Genomic DNA, 22,561 nt, shown 5'->3' on the forward strand with positions numbered 1-22,561 from the left:
AAGACCAGAGCCTCACCCACAGGTCCGCAATTAAAAAAACACACCAAACCAAACCACAGGAACTCCTGTTGTGATCAAGTGAAAGTGGAGGGAGCCCAGGACAGTGAAACGAGTCTTTGAAGAGTCATTTCTCATCTGAGGAAACTGAGGCTGAACTTTGCCCAGAACATGCCCTGGCCCAGGCAGAGCCTGTTAGACCTGCGGAGGAGAGGCAGAGTGTGGGTAAAACATGGGCAGTCCTTAGCCTCATGGGGCCTGCAGAAATAACCATCAATGAGATCACATTTGTAAGAGCGGCTGGCACATAGTAGGTGCTTAATGCATGCTTATTCCTTTCCCATAATACAAAGTCATGCAAGATGAGTACCTTAAGAGGAGTGTAAGGTTGCAGGGGGAAGAGAACATTGCTCTTGTTAACTGCTAAGTTTGCAGATTATTTTATGGACAGGATCAATAGTATTTGAGCCTTTCTGGCAAGAACTCTGAGGCCAGCATCGTGGTATTAGCAGCGTTTTACATGGGAGAGGCCTGAGGCTCCTGAGTGGTGGCAGCAGGAGCTTGTAGGTCAGGGCTCTTCGAAGCTGCTTCTTGCCCCCTCTTGTCCTCGCCGGCTGACTTGGTTGGGCGCCTGTGGTGCCTCTTCTCCAGAGCCTTCTTTTGCACTCTCAGTGGCTCAGTCGAGTCCTCAGCAGAGTTGTCTCTGGCAACAAGAATCTCCTGGGGGTTGCAGTTCATTTAGTTGGATGGGGAAGGTTTGTCAAATGCCTGTTTGGGGTCTGGGCTTCTCTTCTCTCGAGGTGCCATGTCCCTGCTGTCCCTGAGCTCGATAACTGGGTGGGGGGAGGGGGTGGTGGTGGAACAAGTCACTGAGCATTTGTTGTATGATGAGTAAGAGTCACCGAACAGAGTGCCGTGTGAGGTCACTCCTGCTGGGAGGAGGAATGGCTTACTGGGGCAATGGGCCTCCACGTTGGGCTTTCTTAAGGACTCAATGGACATTAAATAGGAAACAAGGGGGAGGGCCAATAGATGGACAGAGGCTTTCCTCTCTCTTGCGTCTCATAGCACTTTGTGCTCCTGAAATGTACCAGCTCTTTGGGGCCCTGCCTCATCACTTGAGGGGGAGCACATCTCAATCATTCACCTCACACTTCCACAGGCAGATATCGTCATCGTATTTCAGTCATGTCAGAGTCTGTCACCCTGTTTGGGGTTTGCTTGGCAAAGATCCTGGGGTGGTTTGCCATTTCCTTCTCCAGCTCATTTTACAGATGGGGAAATTGAGGCAGAGTGAAGTGACTTGCCCAGGGTCACCCAGCTAGGAAGTGTCTGAGGCCAGATCCGAACTATGGAAGTTGAGTCTTTGACTTGCCTAGGGTCACCCAGCTAGGAAGTGTCTGAGGCCAGATCTGAACTATGGAAGTTGAGTCTTCCTGAATCCAGGCCCAGGGCTCTGCACTCAGCCGCTGAGCTGCCCATAAAGTGAACATACATAGGTATAAGAGAATTGGGAATGGGGGGGCGGGGTGGCTGGACAGCAGAGACGCTATTGGCTGAGGGGGATGGGAAAGCTTCATGTAGAAGACAACTCCTGGGGCATGGTTAACTTTGAAGGAGGTGAAGTGTCAGCCAGTGCCTGGGCAGAGACAGGAGATGGGGGGTGTGGGTTAGAGGCAGTGAAGAGAACAGCAGGGTCTCATCTGAGATGACGACTCTGTAAAGGTGGGCAAAGAGGAGAAACTGAGGCTCCCAGGAGTTGTGACTTGGCCATAGCTCTGAGGTCAGCATTGCAGCTCCCAAGCAAGGTCCTTGAGAGAAGAGGCTGTTTGGTTTTAGCTCCACAGCCTGAGGGCCTAGTGCACTGAAGGGGCCCAGTCTGTTCTCTTTGAATTGTAAACATAATGGCTGAATAAAAGGCAAATGGGGTGTCATGGGAGCTGAAAACTCAGCATTGGGAAGGACGTCAGAGGTCATGCCATCCACAGCCTTCTCCCTTCTCCATCCCTGCTTCTGTCCTACTGAGTAAGTCTCAACTTCACTGGATCTCCTTTTTCTTATTACTAAAATGAGAGAGTTGAACTAGGTCATCTCTAAGGCCCCTCCCAGCCCTGACATCCCCTGTTCTAAGGGCCCTTTGGCCCTGACATTCCATATTCTCAGGCCCCTCCCAGCTCTGACAGACATTCTCAAATTCTGACTTGGCCAATCACATTCCTTACATTGGACAATCCAGACAAATTATTCTCCCTAAGTAATTTTCTTGGCATTTTTATGTAATCCTCACCTTTCTGTAAGCTGTCAATACCAAAAGGCATTTAGGAAGCATGAAATGGCAATAGCTCTGTCTTTAGAGTCAGAAGCCCTGAGGTCAAGGCCAGGCTCCCAGTTAGCTGTGACTTTGGGTCAATCATTTAAGTTCACTGAGTTTTTAAATTTTACTTTGTAAAACACACATATCACATTGCCATGAACTGCTTCATGAGGATGTTGAAGAAAAAGCATTCTGTAAGCCCCCCCCTTTTTTTGGGGGGGGGCAATGGGGGTTACGTGACTTGTCCAGGGTCACACAGCTAGTAAGTGTCAAGTGTCTGAGGCTCCTGAATCCAGGGCCGGTGCTTTATCCACTGTGCCCCCTAGCTGCCCCCCTGTAAGCCTTTTCTAAGCCGTTCTAAATGTGAGTTAGAAAGTCAGCCTTTATATACTGTCCTATTTAGAGCAAGTTCACTGTGGCTTCTGGAAGGGGCTTATTGATTTATGAATAGCAGGAGAGGAGCAGAATAAAACCTTGAACTAATGACGCATTACTAGACAAAAGTATGAAAGGCACTGACCTCATCTGGGCCTGTTTCCTAACTGAAATGGGGGAGGGGGGGAGACTAGGTGATCCTTAAATCCAACTTGAAAATTCTGAATCTGAGACCCATTTACCTCATGCCAAGGACCTGGGCAGGTGCATTTTGTTGGGATCTACACCAGTTGTGGAGACTTAAGTTTCAGGCCCAGCTGGGCAGTGACTGGGCAAGGCCCTTTGGAAGAGGCATCCTAAAGCACGAGTGGGGGGGGATGTTTCTATTTCAGGCACAATAGGAACAATAGATTTTTCTGGCATCCTTGGCTAATAAAGTGTGCTCCATTTCAGTCAATTTTTCAGGTAACTGAAACCGACCCCTTTTTGTGCCCAAACTATTTTTATCTTACCTATTTTTAAAGGGAAATGTAAAAGAAGGCGTTAAACCTTTCCCAGCCCTAGGCTTAGGGCAAGAAGAAAGCTGGGCAACAATCCCAGCTGGCCTATAGGGGACCTCCCTGAGGGAGGTCCGCTTGTCTGGGCTGCGAAGGGGTTCCTGCTTTGGCATGCGTTGGATTTGCCACCCTCCAATTTTCCCTCCCAGTTTGGAGAGTCTGTGCTTACACAACTGAACAGGACCCTTTCTCAGCCACCACAGTGGTTAGCCTGATGACCATGGAGTGAAATCAGCTTAGGAGACCCGAACCCCTCAGGGCCTCTTGACTGTGGATCTGGGAGCCCGGTATCCCTGGCCACCAGCTCTGCCGCTGGCCCGTAGCCACCGTTTGGGCTTCTTTGGTTTTTCTCTGCTGCCTCCGTCTTCTCCTCATAGTCTTTCTTCATCACCCGGCCTGCCTCCAGCAGCTGTTAAAGTGGTTAACCCCGAAATCAATGATTAACCTCCTTAGAATTGGTGATCGTTTAGGTAGTCATGACCAGAGTGGCTCTGACTCTGGGTCTAGAAAGAGCCCTGCCCACTGGGCCCAACTGGCCGAGTGCCAGGGGCTGGGGGTTGTTGGGAGCCTGACCTGGATGGAAACAGGGTCTGTCCATATAAGGGAGAAAGCTTAGAGGCAGGAAGGGGGCCACGGGATAGAAGCGAAAGAGGAGAGAGCAGACGTGGAGCTACACACCTCTTAGTGAGCCTCCCTGGTTTACAGAGAGAGAAACAGGCCCAGAAAGAGGCACGGGCCTGGCACGGACCTGGCCCAGGGTGAGACCAGGTGGAAAGGCAGTGGGATAGGGACAGGAGCCAAGCTGCTGGCTCCAGACTTGGGTTCCAGCATCTGGGGCTCCCTCTGTCCTGGGCACCCTGGGGGGCACTGCCAGGGGCAGGAGAATCTCGGCCTGCTCAGGGTGATGGGTAGCAGATCCTTGTGTTAACCAGAGACATTGCTCTTCCGCCTGCTGTGTGATCTCAAGTCGCTGGCCTCCTAATTCTGTCCCTTGGCTTTATTGCCCACAAGATGCCAAGAACACAGGGTGACTCATAAAGGTGGCTGCAAAGCGCTTTTCCAGACTTCGTTACTTCGGTGATGATAAGAAGGACGACTTGGAGGTTTGGGATTGTGCTGCTTTTCAGCTGGAAAAACCTTTGGGCAGGGGGTGAGCCCATGCGGATAACGCTCTGCCTCCTTGGGTGTTTGCAAAATTTCCGGGTTATAAAGTAACTGCTTGCATTTGCGGAGTGCCTAATGATTACAAGGTATGTAGTCATTTGATCCCCGGAATAGCAGCAAACATTTAAGGTTTGCAGAATGCTTTTCCTATTTTCTCTCATTTGATCCTCCCAAAACCCTGTTAGGAGGTGGCTGTTATTCTCATCTTAAAGAGGAGGGGCCTGAGGCATAGCGCAGTTGGCAGTTGCCCCAGGGTCTTGCAGCTTGGAGGGGCCTGAGGCAGGACTCAGATTCTTGACTCCAAGGCCAGTGTTTTTTCCAGTAAGCCATGGGCTTGCCTATTCAGTGTCTGCTTGTGGGTAGTCCAGATTTTACTGAAGCTGGGTCATCCGGTGTGTGATCTCGTTAGGTGGATATTGCCTTTTTGTTTTTAAACAGGGCAATAAGGGTTAAGTGACTTGCCCAGGGTCACACAGCTAGTGTCAAGTGCCTGAGCCCAGATTTGAACTCAGGTCCTTCTGAATCCAGGGCTGGTGCTTTATCCACTGCGCCACCAATCTGCCCCTGCCCCCGATGTTGCCTTCTTAACCCATCCTGAAGCTGCTCTTCCAGAAAGCCTCTGTGGAGAGCCTGCCTGTCCAGTGTTAACCCTTGTATCACTGAGACCGGCCCATCTTGCTTCATGTTCTTCTCCAACAACATACTTCCTCCCTGTCACCTTTTATGACGCTTGTCACAATGGTCCTATACTGTAGCTTGCTCAGACCCACCACGCAGCAGCTTTGCCCTTTGGGTATCAGCCCCCTTTTGCCAGGGAGTGGCCGGGGTGGGGTCTGAGGGAAGGCATGATTTGTCAGTTATGTGATGGAGTAAAAAGAGTATTGGGTTTGGACTTGTGAGTCCTGGGGCCCAACATGGGCTCAGCCTTCACAGCATGTGCTCTTGAAACAGTTAGCAAGCTCTGTGAGCCTCAGTTTCCTGGCCTGTAAAATCAAGGTGTGCAGTGAGACCATCTCTAGTCCTTTCTGGCACTGATTCTGTGAATTTGGGCTACAGCTTCCTCCGGAGGCCTTTAACGAGCCGCTCCTCCCTCCCTCCCACCTCTGAATTCTCTGGTTTTAAATGACGGGGCTGAGGTCAAACTTGGCACCCTACACTCCCACTTGCGAGGGAGGGGCCAGCCTGGCATCTCCTCGTTTCTTCTGGTTGAGAGGCTGACCTAAGAAGGGGGGAGAGTTAGCAGTGGCACTCAGGGACTGGGCGCATACTTAGTTCAGTGTCACAAGGGGCCCTTCCTCTGGAAGCTCTTCCAAGGGTCTTCTCACATCTGGAGGTCGGCTCAGTCTGGGGGCGCCACAGCAGGGAGGCCCGGTCTGACCTTTCCTGTGCCTTAGCATTTGGCTGTCTTCCCTCCAAGAGGTTGGCTATGAGGTCCACAGACTAGATGGGCTCGGAGGTGGCGGGAGGGACTGGCCAGTCGCATTGCAGGATCATAGTTTTAGACCCAGAGCTCTCCACAGCCCCCTCAGTTTATAAAGGAAGACCCTGAGACTGAGGTGCAGCTTCTTGCCCAAGGTTATGCCGGTGATAAGGGGCAGATTGGGGAGGTGTAACCTGGAACAGAAGCGATCCCTCTGCAGAGATGGCTGAAGCCCAGTACCCCCCTCTCAGACTGTATCCTGAGGGGCGGGACCACTATAAAGCCTGGACCTGTTGAGAGAGAAAGGAAGCCATTTTTTTTTTTTCTGGGGGTGAAGGGTCACTAAGCCTGGATTGCTGCCAGGGCCCTCTAGGGCCCCTTCAAGGTCCTGTGTATTCTTCTACCAGCTGTGGTAGGGAAGGAGGTGAGGAATTGAGGTAGACGTTGTCCAGGAGACAAGAGGGGTTGTAGTGGGATGGCTGGGGACGCTTGGCGTTGTGCCAGTCTGAAGGTGGCTTCAGTTTGAGACCTTATTCCACCACCATCCTGGGATCCCAGAGGCACCTGGGCACGCATAGGTTGGTTGGTTTGGCATTCGGAGCCCTTTGACCTCCCTTCCTGGTCTTCTTGACTTCCTGCCATCCCACAGCACACATAGCCTCCTGCCTTTGTGCATTTGTACCGGCTGTTCCTCCTGCTTCACACACCATCTCCCTTTCCCCTTCTACCTCCTGGGACTCCTGGGCTCCCTTCAGGAGTCACCTCAAATACTCCCTTCTGCAGGAGGCAGTGTTTTATTTTTCCCAATTACATCCCCTGTAAAGACGGTTTGTTTAGCGTTCATTTAACATTTTTTTGTTCCAAATTTTCTCTCCCTCCCTCCCCCTCCCTAAAAAGGCAAGAATTTAAAATAGGTTATTATATATGTGCAGTCATGTAAAGCCTATTTCCATATTAGTTATGGTGTGAAAGAAGAAACGGACCAAAAGGGAAAAGCCACAAAGACGATAAAGAAAGTGCAAATCGCGTGCTTCAGCCTGCATGTTCTTCCTCTGGGTGAGGAGAATGTTTTCCATCATGGGTCTTTAGGAATTGCCTTAGGTCTCTGTCTTGCTGAGAAGCCACACAATGGTGCAGGTTGCTGTTACTGTGTACAGTGTTCTCTGGGCCTGTTCCTAACCGCCCCAGGGCCTTCTCTCTGAGACCATCTTCCATCTACTCAGTTTTTCTCTCCTAGTTATTTACACATTGTGTCCCCCAGTAGAACGAGAGCTTGTTCAGAGCAGGCGCCTTGTTTCTGCCCTTATTTATCTGACTGGACCACAGCACTCCAGGCCCTTCTGTCCCCCCTCTCTCCAAGTCCGTCCAAGTTGATGCTTTGCTGTTTCCATCTCACCGTCTGCTGTCCTGTCCTCCTTTTGCCTTCCATCTTTCCCAACATCAGGGTTTTTAGTGAGTCCCATCCTCTCATTATGTGGCCAAAGTTTCAGCTTTAGTATTTCACCTTCCAGGGAGTGGCCTGAATTCATTTCTTTCAGTATTGACCAATCAGATCACTTTGCTGCCCAAGGGACCCTCACAAGTCTTCTCCAGCACCAGTTCTATGGCATGCCCCTTTCTTTATGGTCCAGCGCTCATAGCCATGCATCACTACTGGAAAAGCCATAGTTCTGACTGTACAGATCTTTATCGGCAAGGTGACGTCTCTGCTTTTTCTTAAACTGCCGGGTATTCCAAAGTTTTCACCTCCAAGGAGCAAGTGTCTTAAAAAATGTCATGGCTGCAGTCGCTGTCTGCAGTTATTCTTGAGGCCAGCAGTATAGGGTCAGACACTGCTTCCATTTCTTCTCCCTTTATGTGCCAGGAAGTGATGAGACCAGTTGCCAGGATCTCAGTTTTCTTGCTGTTAAGCTTCAGACCAGCTCTTCCCCTCTTTACTTTTTGCCATCAGAGTGGTGGGGTCTGCAGATCTGAGATACTGCTCATCTTCATTCTGGCTGCCATTTGCTGTGATGTATTCTGCATAGAAGTGAAATAAGTTGACAATAGGCAGTCTTGCCATACTCCTTTTCCATTCTTAAGCCAAGAAGTTGTTCCATACTTGATTATAACTGTTGCTTCTTGGCCCAAATATAAGTTCCTCTGGAGACAGGTGCGATGATCTGGTCCTCCCATCTCTTTTCGAATTTGCTACATTTTGTTGTGATCCACATAATCAAAAACTTTAGTACAGTCAAGGAAGCAGAAACAGATGTTTTTCTGGAACTCCCTGGCTTTCTCCATGATCTGGCAAATGCTGGTAATTTGGTCTGTTTCCTTTCTCTCTCCAAAAATCAGCCAGCTCTTCTGGTAATTCTCCGTGTACATATTGCTGATGCCCACCTAGCTTGCAGAACCTTAAGCATGCCCTTGCTAACATATGAAGTGAGCACTTTAGGATTGAGACAAACTGATCTTTTCCAACTTAGTGGCCACTGTGCAGTTTTCCACATTTGTTGACTTATTGAGTGTAGCAATTTAACAGTGTCATCTTTTAAGGGTTTTAAATAGTTCAGCTGGAATGCTAACATCTCCCCAAGCCTGATTGTTAGCAATGCTTCCTGAGGCCCCCTTGAATTCATTCTCCAGGATTTCTGGCTTGAGGTCAGTAACTACACCATTATGGTTATCAGTAATGTTAAAATCTTTTAATTAAGTAATTAATTTTTTGCGGAGTAGTGAGGGTTAAGTGACTTGCCCAGGGTCGCACAGCTAGTAAATGTCAAGTGTCTGAGGGCAGATTTGAACTCAGGTCCTCCTGAATCCAGGGCCGGTGCTTTATCCACTGCACTACCTAGCTGCCCCATGCCACTTCCTCTTAATCTCTTCTGCTTCTGGTAAGTCTTTACCAGTTTTGTCTTTTATCATTCCCATTTTTGCACGAAACATTCCCTTGGTATCTCTGATGGTCTTGAAGAGCTGTCTTTTCTTTTCCATTCTGTTTTGTTTCTTTGCACTGAGCAGTTAAGAAAGCCTTCTTACCTGACTGCTGTTCTCAGAATTCTGCTTGCAGTTGGTCACAGCTTTCCCTTTCTCTTCCTTCTTCCCTCAGCTGTTTCTGGAGCCTCACCAGAAGCCGCTGTGCTTTCTTGTGCTTTCTCTTGGTTGTTGCTTCCTGTGTAGCACTGCGGCCCTCTGCCCATAGCTCTTCAGGTGCTTTGTCTATTCTTTGTACCCTCCTTTCTTTGGGCCAGATGTGGCTAAGAGCTGGGGATACATAGTCAGCACTTGATGCTTGTTGACTGACCACCTCGTGCAGTCCTAGCCTCAGGTAGGAAGTCTCAGCTCTATGGCATCCCCACAAGGGGTCATCCATGATCAGGCAGTTCTGATAAATCCTTGAGCATGAATATCTTTTTTTTTTTAGTGAGGCAATTGGGGTTAAGTGGACTTGCCCAGGGTCACACAGATAGTAAGTGTTAAGTGTCTGAGGCCGGATTTGAACTCAGGTACTCCTGACTCCAGGGCCGGTGCCATCTAGCTGCCCCATGAATATCTTTTGTTGGGCATCATTTTGCACCAGGATTCAGGCTAAAGCAGCAATGTCTGGGGGAAGGAACATGGGTTTGGCCTAGCCTTGGATGCTGCCTCTGAGCCTGCTGGGGCGGCCTTGGGCCAGTCCCTCCACCTTGGTGGGTGGGCTTCACTCTCTTCCTGCGGTCCCTTCTCATGCCACTCTGTGATGGAGACACCTTGACTCCCTTTCTGCTTTTGAACACCCGTGATGGTTCCCATGACTTGTGTCTGGAAGTTGTCAGTTCAGCCCAGGCCAGGCCTCTGTTGAGCAGCTGCTTGTTCATCTGGGGCTGACTCTTTCAGACCCTGAGCTGGGCGCAGAGCTCCCCTGCCCCCCAGCACAAAGCTGCCAGGTTGGGTCTGCTTTGGGGGAGGGTTTTCCCCAGGCACCCTCCTGCACTTAGTGCCAGTGAGAACAAGTCCTGTCTCTCTTCCTCACAGCAGCCCTTGATGGAGTTTCCATAGAATCACAGAAACAGAGGAGTTGGAAGAGACCTCAGGCCATCCTTCCTTCAGAGGCAGTGGGCATTCTCTAATGCGTGCAGAGGAAGTGTGCCTGAGGGCTCAGGAGGGTCGAGGGTCCGGTCCTGCCTTCTTTGAAGGGCTGGAAGGCTGCAGGTCACGTTGGTAGAGGGGGTTTCCTCATCTCCAGTAAGTACATCAGGTAAAGGTTGCCCTTCCTGTGTCTCATTGAAACTGGGAGGTAGGGACTCCAGGTGGTATTCTCCCCATTTTATGAGTTACGGCTCATCGCCGGTACACAGCCAGGGGAAGATTTGCATCCAGGTCTTCTTGGTTCCCAGACCTGCCCTCTGATGGTTCCCTGGTGCTGTCCATCCCTGCAGAGGAATCCTCTGCACGGCAACCAAGAAGGGAGCAGTCCCCTGCCTTTGTTTGCAGCTGTCCAGTGAAGGGGGAGCCCCCTCCGCCTGCTCCTGGGGAGGCGCTTATCTGGGGAGCACTGGCTGAAAAAGCTCGTGCACCGTTGCTGCTGTGCTGGCACCGAGCTGAGCAGGGCAAATGGCTCTGAGTCTTCTTTTTTCCTCTCCAGGCAGAGCGTTCCTTTCTTCAGCCACTCTCACTGGTGTGACCTCCAGTTCCTTCCCATCCTGCTGACCCTTCTCTGGATACATTCCAGCTTCCCAGCGGCCTCCGGAAGCAGGATGGTGGAGAGCTGGTCAGAGGGCTGGATGTGGGAGTTTGGGGACAAGTCCTGGATCCTTTCTGAGCCCCAGTTTGCTCATCTCTAAAATGGGGATAATGAAGCCTCTGCTTGAAAAGTTCTTGTGAGGCCCAAATGAGATGATAGCTGAAAAGTGCTTTGGAACGCTTAGGGCGCTGCGTAAATGGGGATTATTTGTCGCCAGAGGGCCTGGGCCCCCAGATTCAGATGGAGCCAGGGCCCTGGGAGGCCAGGTATATAAAAGAACACCTTTCCTCCCGATCTACCAAGGTGCCTACGAAGGAGCCTCTGCTCGGGCCCTCAGGGCAAAGATGCCCACGGACACTAGGCTTCTATGCCCTGAATGGGAGTGGGAGGAGAGACCGCTGAGCTTGAGAGATCTGAGGGGAGTGCTTTGGGGTCAGGGTCGGCTCTTCTACTGCTCAATGGCCTTCTCATGGATGACCTTCCCTGTACTGGCCAGTGGGCCGTGGGGGCCAGGGGGATTCCAGTCCAGCTCAGACCTTGGCTGAGTCACTTTTCCTTTTTATACCCAAGTTTTCTCTATACCAAGAGGGCCAGTGCCTTGATGGCTTTGAAATTTGGGAATTTGGGAGTTTATCAGAATCTTCAGGTACAATCTAGCAGTTTATAAAGCACCTAATTTTTTTTTATAAATAGTATTTTATTTTTTCCAATTACATGTAAAGATAGTTTTCAACATTAATTTTTTATAAGATTTTGAGTTCTAAATGTTTCTCCCCCTCCCCAAGACAGCAAGCAATCTGATGTAGGTTATACATGAAGCACCATAGGCTAGATGAAAAAAAAAGAGGAGGGGCTGGTCACTAGGCTGTGCTTTAAGTCCTGATGCCTCAGGTTTGGGACTCACTTAAAGAAGGCTTTGTTATGTGCCAGCTACTGTGTTAGGGGCTGGATTTGGAGTGAGCCGTACTGAGTTCAGATTCTGGTGCCAGTCCCTAGTGTCTGTGGAGCCTTGGTCAGGGGCCTTCATCTCCCTGGATCGCAGTCTCTTCATCTCCATGACAACATCTTTGGACAAGATGATGGCAGGGGCTGCTCTCGGTTCTAAATTCTGTGACTATAACCCTCTTCTCTGTGTTTGTTCCCTTCATCTTTAAGTTGAGGGGAAAAGGTATTTTGGATCGAGGTCAGACGACTTCCTTCCTTCACCCCGTAACTTGCCCGGTGTTAACTTCAGCTCTCAGTGGGTTCTAAGGGTGCTGTCCAAAGTGGGCAGCAGGGATGATAAGGTGGCAGTTGATTGTCTCCATCATTCAGCCATTTGGGTCTTCTCTAAACTGTGTTTTCCCCTTTTTTGGTCTGGACCAGGGTGAAGCATCTGGACACATAAACAGGAATCCAGCGTCCTCAGCAGCCCTCATGCTGTCATCAGGCATAGAGACGCCACCAGTCCCTCTTGATTCCCCCATGTCTGCAGGGACCCAGGACTTGTACACAGAACTTCCAGTAAGTGTCTCCCCGGAGCCTTCTCTGGAGTTTGAGCCAGGCGTCGTTCCAGATGCAAAACCCGAAGCCTCAAGCTCCTTGGTACCGACTTTGCCTTTAGAGCCACGGCGAACTCATGGGCGAGATCTCACTCACGACGCTGAGCCCGTGGATGATGGGGAAGAGCTGGGGTGTGGTGGCCTGGCTGCAGACTGTGCAGCCAGAGACCCAGTGGCTTCAGGAGGCCTTGAGAAAGAAGGTGCTGCAGAGAGAGGGGAGGTGGGAGCCGAGAGCACCCCCCAGGAGGGATTGGCGCAAGACCAGGCGCAGCCTTCCCCAACTGCTGCTGAAGGAACTCAGGGCTCAAGCCAGGTAAGAGACAGGCGGGATTTCTGAAGTCTGAACTCCAGGGAGTGTGAAAAATACGAAGGAATGAATGAATGAACGAATGGAAAGCAGTTAGGAGGCTCTCTTCCATGTGCTCAGCACTGGAGAGTAAGGAGACAGAGGCCAACTAGGCCCAGCCATCCTAATGGGGCAGACACGTGGCGGAGGAGGGCTCAGCTGTAGGGCCGGTGGCAGGGTTTGGGGGCTCCTTGGGGCCGCACTGGCAGCAGATGGTCCGCAGAATCACAGTCATATTGTAAATGGCACCTGCTTCTCAGAGAGTAGCTTTATTTTTGGAAATGTTCTCGCATGCAATGGGCACTTCCTGGGTCCTTCAGTCTGGGGCTCAAGCACTTTTCAGGTTAGAGAAGTGAAGTGCTTTTCTCAGTTTGGGGTTGGGACGCCTCAGAAATGCCAGACTCGGGGGTGTCAGGGTGGTTTCCCATAACTGCTTTTGAACTCTCTTTTTAAAAAAGTTCTTGGTTATAAAGGGTGGTTCTCTGGAAGGGAGAGGAAATGTTCTGTCATTTTTCAGGGGTGTCCGACTCTTCCTGACCCCATTTGAGGTTTTCTTGGCAGGGATACTGGAGTGTTTGCCATTTCCTTCTCCAGCTCATTTACAGATGAGGAAACTGAGGCAAACAGGGTGATGTGACTTGTCCAGGGTCACACAGCAAGGGTGTGTCTGAGGCCAGATTTGAACTCAGGAAGATGAGTCTTCCTGACTCCAGGCCTGGCATTCTTTTTTTTTTTTTTTTTTTTTTTTTTTAGTGAGGCAATTGGGGTTAAGTGACTTGCCCAGGGTCACACAGCTATTACGTGTTAAGTGCCTGAGGCCGGATTTGAACTCAGGTACTCCTGACTCCAGGGCCGGTGCTCTATCCACTGCGCCACCTAGCTGCCCCCCCTGGCATTCTTTCTACTGTGCCACCTAACTGCCCAAAAATGTTGTAGATGATACAAAAACAAATGCTGTTGATAAAAATGTATTTTTCCAAAAAACACCTTTCTCACAACAGTTCTGGGGGTGTGAGGTGTTGTAGTAAGTGTAGGAGAACCTTCCAACTCTCCGAGCTTCAATTCCCCCACCTATGAAGTGGGACTGGTGCTAATACTTGTATGTTCTCCCTCCTTCTCAGGGCTGTTGTGTCATGGCCCCAGGGCTACAGAAATGGGATCTTCAGATTCAAGGTCCTACATTCCCATCCTCAGGCTGCATTTGCTCCTTGTCACTGATTGGCCTTGGCTTCAGGGCCTGCTCCACTCCTCAGACTTTTAAGGGACTCTCCACACTCCTGTACTTTCCTGCTAGCACTTGGCTCTGCCCCCCATTCAGTGTAGCAGGCATGTCCTAAGGGCCTGCTCACACACCAGGAATAGCCAGGTGCTGAGGGATTTTCAGGGGGCAGGGAGTGGGAAAGCATAAACATGGACCCAGTTTTTAAAATCAGGTTTATTGGGATCTTTTTTGTTCCCCTCCCATCTGTCCCAATCCCAGAGAGCCATCCCATACTACAAAAAGTTATTATTTTGTTTTGTTTTGTTTTGGGAGGGGCAATGGGGGTTAAGTGACTTGCCATGGGTCACATAGCTAGTAAGTTTCAAGTGTCTGAGGCCGGATTTGAACTCAGGGTCCTCTTGAATCCAGGGCCAGTGCTTTAACCACTGCGCCATTTAGTTGCCCCAAAAAGTTATTTTTTTAACACCACAGAAAAGGAAAATCAGCACAATCAATTGATACCTTGAAAAAGTCTGCAAACGTGTACACCATTCAGTATTTGTCTCTCATGTCTGTCAAGGGGTGGTTTGAGAGGCTCTTCTCATACTGATTTAATATTTTAGACACACCCACATGCATGGGCATGCACACAGTAAATGGAAGATGATGTTGTAGGGAGGAATCAGGGAAGGTCTGGCCCTTCCTGGGGGTCAGCTGGTCGAGGGTGAGTCGGAAGAACCATCGCAGGTCATGACTGTTGCCTTCCCTGATTTTTCAGTCTCCTTTTTCTGCCCTGTTCCCTTGACTGGCATTCAGCATCTTTGCTGTGTCCAGTCGGGGCTACTGTAAGGGGCTAAAATTCTAGCTAGACTGTCTAAAATATCTAACGAGTGGTCGCCAATAAATTAGAAGCTTTAGCAAGAGTTAAGACTTTTAAGCATTTATTAAGGGAATAAGAATTTGGTGAAAAGAAAGAGAAAGGCCTAGATTCATCTATCTATTAAAGGGAGAGCGCATTGCTAGCTCCCTTCTCCTGAGGAAAGAGAGCCAGCCTCGCCCCCTCTCCCTCCCACAAGCAAATGTCACAGTGATGCCAAAGAAAAGCTGCATGGCCTTGCCCTCAGAGGCCTTCTCACGGTGGGGCTTTCCTACAGTAAGTCTCCAGCAGGTGGCGTCGTTCCAATCGTTACACTACCTAGTGCCTTCTGGGCTAGAATGGGAGCAGAACCCTTAGGGACGGCTTCCTCTTCCCTCCAGGTACTTGTTGCAATCCTACGGTCTTTAAGATGGGGAAGACACAAGGGTGAGATGGGGCCGGGAAGAGGCTATTTGTAAGTCTGTGGACTGTCTGTTTGGAGATAAGACGCCCACACCGGAGAGCTCCACCAGACTTGGTCCCAGCCACTGATGTGGTCCGCACCGCCAAGCCCATTCTGCTCCAAAGTGAGTCACACTCTTGTCCTTCCTGGGCTGGTTTCCTGTGTGGCTTCTGACTTGACTTGTGGTCACTGATCCAGTGGTCTGGGCGGATGGATTGGAGGAGCATCTTAGAGCACTCTGGATCCAGGGATGCTGGAGGGGCCCCCGGAAAGCCCCGGGCCAGCTCTGGTCCCTCCTGGATGACGAAGGGTAGGCGGCTGCTCCCCGTTCTCTGGTTCTCTTTCTGATTAATTTCCCTGTTGCTAGAGAGGGGTTTGTTTGTAGAAAGGTCTTGCTCAGTCTACTGGAGGCTAGGGCCTCTCATCACTCCTTATTTTCCTCATCAGATGATCATATGCCTCAGGCATGATGCAGGGAAGGACAGAAATCCTAGAATTCTAGAAACTGGAAAAGGAGCCATAGACACCATGTCTAAACTCTTCCTTTGACAGATGGGGAAACTGAGGGCCACAATAGTGAAAGAATTTTCCCAAGGCTACACAGACCTTTCCTTTTCCTACATTTTGCATTCACTGCCTTTAAAGAAAAAAAAATGACCTTTTATAACTAGTAAAACTTCAGAGCTTAATTGGGGGGTGGGGTGGAGGTTAAAGTGTGTGTGACTACTAGACTTTCCTCTCCTACAAGCTGGTGAAGTTGCTGATGTTGGTGGGAAGGAAGCCAATGACACACATGCCTTCCTCTAGGAGGGAGGTCTTTGCTGAAGCTCTCCTTCCAAGCTCCTCTTCTAAGCCATCAGGGCTCTCTCTGCCCCTCTATGTTTCCTTTGCACCACCTTCATCCTGACTTTTCTGTGTGTCTGTCTCTTTACTGCCTCCAGCCTCCCTTTCTTCAAATGTAAATTGGGGACAGTAACAGTGCTTCCCTCCCTGGGCTGTCTGTTGATGAGCATCTAGTGAAAGTGCTTTAGGTAGTGCCTGCTGTAGTAGGTGCTTAATAAATGCTGATTGACTGACAGCTGTATTTTCTGCCCCCACTTTGCAGCCCAGCACTCCCTGGAAGGAAGGAACTGTTTGGTTTTTGTCTTTGTGCCCTCACCACAGTTTGTGGTTGTTAGATACTAAATAGATCATTTGTTGAGTTTCATTGCCTTTTGCTCTATGTATTCATTCCTGCAATGATAATATCTTGTATAATAGTATGGTATAGTATAGTATAGTATAGAATAGAAGAATACATGGGATAATACACACACAGTCTAGTGCCTGGACAGGAGAAACAAGATGCTGTGAGGAGGGCTTATGGCTTGCTTTAGATCCCATTGGCTTGAGACATGCAAAGATGAATTATGGTGCCACAGAGACATGACCTAGTCAAAGAACAAATGGTTTTCAGAAGAAATGCAAAGGGCCAACAGCCCCTTGAAACAGGTGCTCTGTATCACTCAAAATGAGAAAGATGCAAATTTTAAAACTATGAATAAAACCGCTGAGGATTTTTTCACCTCACACCTATCAAGTTGGCAAAGATGATAGAACATAGAAAACATCAAAGAAATTTGAGGTTAACATGAATGAATGCAGAGCAAAGAAAGTAGAACCAGAACAGTGTAGCTTATGATATTACTCTGTGAATGGAGATTACACAACACGCCTCCTAATTTCCTAAACGCCACCCTGCTCACTGGCTTCTCCTGTTTAATTCTAAACCCAACTCATAGTCCAGTTGCCTTGCTTATTTGATCTCGAGAGATGGGTGACTTCTGTAAGTGGTCCATCTAATTTGAAGTCAAAATAGAGGCAGTGGAAATTTTTTTTTATACATTGGATTTTCCCTTTGTGAATGATCAGCCCATATGTTTTTTGTTTTTTTTGTGGGTTTTTTTGGTGAGGCAATTGGGGTTAAGTGACTTGCCCAGGGTCACACAGCTAGTAAGTATTAAGTGTCTGAGGCTGGATTTGAACTCACATACTCCTGATTCCAGGGCTGGTACTCTATCCACTGCACCACCTAGCTGCCCCAGCCCATATGTTTTTAAGTGGCACTGGACTTTGTTCAGGAGGCTCTTCAGTGTTTTGCAGTCTTGTGCCTTCAACATATCTGAAAGACCTCACCATTTATAAGGAATTTCTTTTCTTTTTCTTTATTGAATTTTAATTTCCATGTTTATTCTCTGACCACTCCCTCCCCCCCCAAAACCAAAACTTTTTAATAAATATGCATAGTCAAGCTAAACAACTTCTCATATTGACAAAGTTTAAAAATGGATCTCTTATTCTGCATATTTAGCCTGTTGCCTCTTTCTGGAGGCCCGTCTCATTTATTATCACTGCTCCCCTAGGATCATGAATGGTCATTGTACTGATAAAGGTTCGTATGTAGTTTTTTAAAACATGAAGTTCTGCAAGACATTTCCTCATTAGCCCAAGTGTGAATAAAAAAAGAAAAAGTGGGAAAAATATGCTCCAGTCTGTACTTAGAGCTCATCAGGTCTCCCTGGGGGGGGGGGGCATTTTATATCACGAGTCCTTAGAGATTGTCTTGGGTTGTTGTATTGGTCAGAATAGCCAGCTCTTTCAGAGGTGACTGTTATGGCGCTGCCGTTACTGTGTACGCTGTGTTAAGGGCTAAAATTCTAGCTAGTCTGTCTAAAATATCTAATGAGTGGTCGCCAATAAATTATAAGCTTTAGCAAGAGTTAGACCTTTAAGCGTTTATTAAGGAAAACAAGAATTTGGTAAAGAGAGAGAGAAAGGCCTAGATTCCTATCTATTAAAGGGAGAGCACATTTCTAGCTCCGCTCTCCACCAGAGTCCAAAGGAAAGAGCCCCAGAGTCCGCGCCAGTCTCTTCCTTCCTCCTCCCACTAGCCCGCGTCACTTCCTGACTCCTGGTCTTGCCCTCAAAGACCTTCCCTTCATGGGCAGAACTCTTCTACAGTAAGTATCCAGCAGGTGGCGTTATTCCAATCGTTACAGCTGTCTTTCCTAGATCTGCTCACTTCCCCCTCTGTTGGTTCATACAAACCTTCCCGGGCTTTTCTGAAGCCGTCCAATCCATCATTTCTTTTAGCACAATAGTATTTCATCATATTCACGGACCAAAGTTTGTTCAGCCATTCCCCAAAGGATAGACATCTCCTTGGTTTCCAGTTCTTTACCACCACAAAAACGAGCTACTATATATGTTCATGTACATATTGGTTCCTTTCCTTGCTCTTTGATCTCTTTGAGGTATACACCTTGTGATATTGACACATCAGTGGAGATTCAGTTTTTTAGTCCTGTGACTATAGTTCCAAATTGTATTCCAGAATCATTGGATCATTTTATGGCTCCATCAACGGGGCATTGGGGCCACTGTTTTTCCACATCCCCTCCATTTTGTCATTTTCCTTTTGTCATGTTAAGTAGTCTGATAGGTCTGAGGTGGTATGACGTAGTCTTAATTTGTATTTTTACATGATTATTGATAGCTTTGGTTTCTTCTGAAAACTGTCTGTATCCTTTCACCATTTATCAATTGGGGGATGGTTCTCTTCCCCCCCCCCAATTAATTTGGCTCAGTTTGTTGTAAATATTTTTCTTCATTTTCTGCTTTTCTTCTAATTTAGCTGCATTGGTTTTGTTTGTGCAAAATTCTCTATTTTACTTACAACAGTATTCTCTCATGTTTGGTCATAACTCTTCCCTTTTCCTTAGATCTGATAGGTAGTTTTTCCATGCTTCCCAATTTGCTTATATTACACTTTATGTCTAAATCATGAACCCATTTTGAATTTTTCTTGTTATATCATGTGAGATGTTGGTCTACTCCTGGTTCTGTCTGCCTTCCAGTTTTCCCAGCAGTTTTTGTTAGAGTGAGTTATTTTTTATTCAAGTTACTACTTGAATATTTGGGTTTACCAAACAGTAGGTTACTGTAGTCATTCACTTCTGTGTATTGTGTACCTAATCTGTTCCATTGATCCACCACTCTTATTTCTTATCCAGTACTAGATTGTTTTGATAATTACTGCTTTATATATTAGTTAGAAATCTTATTACTAGGTCTCCTTCCATCACTTTTTTCCCCTATTGTTTTTCTTTGTATTCTTGACTTTTTTTCCCTCTAGATGAATTTTGTTATTTTTTTTCTCTAGCTTTTTCTTTTCTTTTCTTTCTTTTTTTTTGAGGGGCAATGGGGGTTAAGTGACTTGCCCAGGGTCACACAGCCAGTATGTATCTGAGGCCAGATTTGAACTCAGGAACTCCTGAATCTAGGGCTGGTGCTTTATCCACTGCGCCACCTAGCTGCCCCCTTTCTCTAGCTTTTAAAAATTATTTTTTGGTAGTTTGATTGACATGGCACTGAATAAGTAAATTATTTCAGGTAATATTGTCATTTTGGTTATATTGGTTCAGCCTACCCATGAGCAATTAATATTTTAACTCTGTTAAATTTCTGTTTCTAGTGTGTCTCTTGTAAATAACGTATTGTTTGATTCTGGTTTCTAATCCCTTCTGTTATTCTTTTGTTTTTATTGGTGAGTTCATCCTATTCATAGTTACGATTGCTAACTGTCTTTCCCCTGCATCCTATTCTCTTCTGTCTATCCTTTTTTTTTTAACCCTGTCCTCTATTCTGTTTCTTTTCTTTTCTTTTCTTTTTTTGGTGAGGCAGATGGGGTTAAGTGACTTGCCCAGGGTCACACAGCTAGTAAGTGTTAAGTGTCTGAGGTCGGGTTTGAACTCAGGTCCTCCTGAATCCAGGGCCAGTGCTCTTTCCACTGCGCCACGTAGCTGCCCTGTTTCTTTTTATTTATTTATTTTGGGTGGGCCAGTGAAGGTTAAGTGACAGCTAATAAGTGTAAAGTTTCTGAGGCCAGATTTGAACTCAGGTCCTCCTGAATCCAGGACCAGTGCTTTATCCACTGTGCCACCTAGCTCTGCTCCCTTGTCCTCTATTCTGACTACTACCTCCCTTAAGAAACCCTCCGTCTTCTCACTTCCTCCCCAACTTTTTCTTAGTTCTTTCTCTTCTTACTTCCCTGTTGGATAAAATGAGTCTCTCTGCGCACATATATATAGATATAGATATATCTATATATATCTTCCTTCTTTGAACCAGTTCAGTTGAGTGTGAGGTTCAACGATTGCCTGCTCCCCACCATTTTTGTTTCCATTGTGAAAACTTCCTTGTGCTCCTCTTTTATAGGAAATTATTTTCCCCATCTTCCTCTTCCTCTCAGTACATCTTCCACTTTTCTCTTGTGATCATCCCAACATCATAAACTTATATCCATGTACTCTTGTTTCAATAGCTCTAACTGCTTTAATGATGATAAAGTTATTAGGGGATAATGTGTCCTTCCCACTTAGGTATGTTAATATTTTAACCTTATCAAGTTTTTGATTTCTCATTCATGTTTATGTTTTTTCTTTTTCTCTTTGTTTAAATGTTAAAATTTCTGTGAGCTTTTGTTTTTTGATGCCTCATGGAGTCATTAGCTTCCTCTTGCCCAGTCCTAAAGTAATTTTCTTCCATTTTTTTGTGCCTCTTTTACCAAACTTAATTCTCTTTTCATGATTTTCTTGCATTACTCTTAATTCTCTTCCTAATTTTTCTTTTACCTCTCTTTTTTTTTTTTGCTTCTTTATTAAAGCTCTTTTAGGAATTCTTGTTGGGCTTGTGTCCGATCTGCATTTTTCCTTCGAAGCTTTGCTTGTAGATGTTTTCAAGTCATTGTCTTCTGAGTTTGTCACCATAGTAGTTTTTTATGGTCAGGTTCTTTTTTTGTTTGCTCATTTTCTAGACTATTTCTTGACTTTAAACTCAGTGGGTTGGGGGGGGCGGTGGAGGGGCTGTCCTAAGCTTCAGGCTATGTTCTGTTGTTTTCATAGCTAGGTTTGGAGTTTTTGGTGCTTCCTTGGGTGTTGTGATCTGGGGAGAGGTATGGTCCCTGTCCTTCTAGTCTGCACTCTGGTCTTTGCCCTGGTAGGTTGCTCCCTTGAAGCCTCAACTCCTCGACATCCTGGAAGTGCAACCTGGAACTGAGTAATGAGCAGTGGAGTTGCCAAATGGCAGCCAGTCCTGTACCCAGTGTTACCAAAGGGGTCCCCTATAATCTCTTTCTAGCTCAGTGTTCAGTCCCTTTACTGTCTCTGGGCAGTGAGCTCTCCCTATATGTACCACTACTGCTATTCCCGCCCCTGCCACCTTCAAGTCCTTACAGCAGGTGTCACTTCTGCCATTGTGCTCCTGGCTAACTCCAACCACAGTGTCCAAAGACCCCTCTTTCTGCTCTTCTAAACTGTTCTGGGCTGGGAAAATAACTCGCTGTGACTTTTCTTGGTTATTCCACTGAATTCAATTTGACATGCTTTTTAAAGTTCTTTAGAGAGGAATATTGGGAAAGCTTGGCAAAAATGCTCACTGTACTCTACTGTCTTGGCTCTGGCTCTCCCCCCAATCCAAATCCATTTTCTTTAATTTTTTTCCCTCATCTTAATAGTATTTTTATTTTTTCCAGTTACTTGTAAAGATAGTTTTCAACATTTGTTTTCATAAGATTTTTAGTTCCAAATTTTTCTCCCTTCTCTCTTGCCCTCCCTAAGTCAGATTTAAATAATTGGAAACATATCAATTGCTTATGGTTATGCCGAGCTAATATAATAAAAATGACAGTTCTACCTAAATTAATTTACTTATCCAGTGCCATAACAATCAAACTACCAAAAACTTATTTTATAGAGCTAGAAAAAAAAATTCAGCTGGAAGAACAAAAGGTAACAAATATCAAGGGAATGGATGAAAAAAATGCAAAGGAAGATGGCCTAGCCATCCCAGATTTAAAATTATATTATAATATGGGAACCATCAAAACTATCTGGTACTGGCTAAGAATTAGAGCGACAGATCAGTGGAATAGGCACACAATACACAGTAGTGAATGACTGTAGGAATCTCCTGTTTGATAAACCCAAAGACTCCAGCTTACTGTTTGCAAAAGCTGCTGGGAAAACTGGAACATAACATGGCAGAAACTAGGCATAGACCAATATCCTACTTTGTTACAGGCATCATGCTGAGGATCGGGGCCACAAAGGACAGCCTGAATCAGGTCCTGCTCTCAGGCCTTCAGACATAAAAAGAAGCTGAACCTGAGGGCGGGGGCAAAGGCACAGGTGGACCCTGTGCCGGGGACATGATTAAGTGGCTGGGTTGGGAAGTGATGAGGTAGACACCTGGGATGCCCTCAAGTGGTGGAGGATCTAGAAGCTACTCCCCAATCTCCACTGTCTCTAACTGGGGTTATCATTGTGCAGCAGGATGTTTCAGATCAGCTTGGTGGGAAATGGTGATGTGACTGCCTGGGGTGCTCTCCTCGAGTGGGGGCTCCCTCCCCTACCTAGGCAAAGGCAGGTACTGAGGAGTTGAGGAGTGATAGGGATGTGCCAAAAAAGAGACCAAAAGAAACGTTCACCCAGTACTGGGGCAAACTTGGCAGTGTTGTTGCTACCTTATCCAATTTCATGCACACTTTCCCCAGTTCCTGGTTTCCTCTGCAGCCTCTTTCTGTC

At 47.2% G+C, this 22,561-nt stretch overlaps 1 protein-coding gene across 2 annotated transcripts in view; it reads left to right on the forward strand.

The window, feature by feature from the left end:
- PRR14L (proline rich 14 like) overlaps positions 1-22,561 on the forward strand; it is a 64,665-nt gene that overhangs the window by 4,402 nt on the left and 37,702 nt on the right. Inside the window, exon 2 of one of the 2 annotated variants that reach the window (XM_043980522.1) lies at positions 11,898-12,386. In XM_043980522.1, coding sequence (XP_043836457.1) covers positions 11,949-12,386 — 438 coding nt within the window. In that variant the 5' untranslated portion in view covers positions 11,898-11,948. Of the gene's footprint in view, positions 1-11,897; positions 12,387-22,561 lie in introns of those variants that run through there. The other variant, XM_043980535.1, reaches the window with a different exon arrangement.

Source organism: Dromiciops gliroides, chromosome 1 (genome assembly GCF_019393635.1).
Source record: "Dromiciops gliroides isolate mDroGli1 chromosome 1, mDroGli1.pri, whole genome shotgun sequence".
NCBI classification, from domain to species: domain Eukaryota; kingdom Metazoa; phylum Chordata; class Mammalia; order Microbiotheria; family Microbiotheriidae; genus Dromiciops; species Dromiciops gliroides.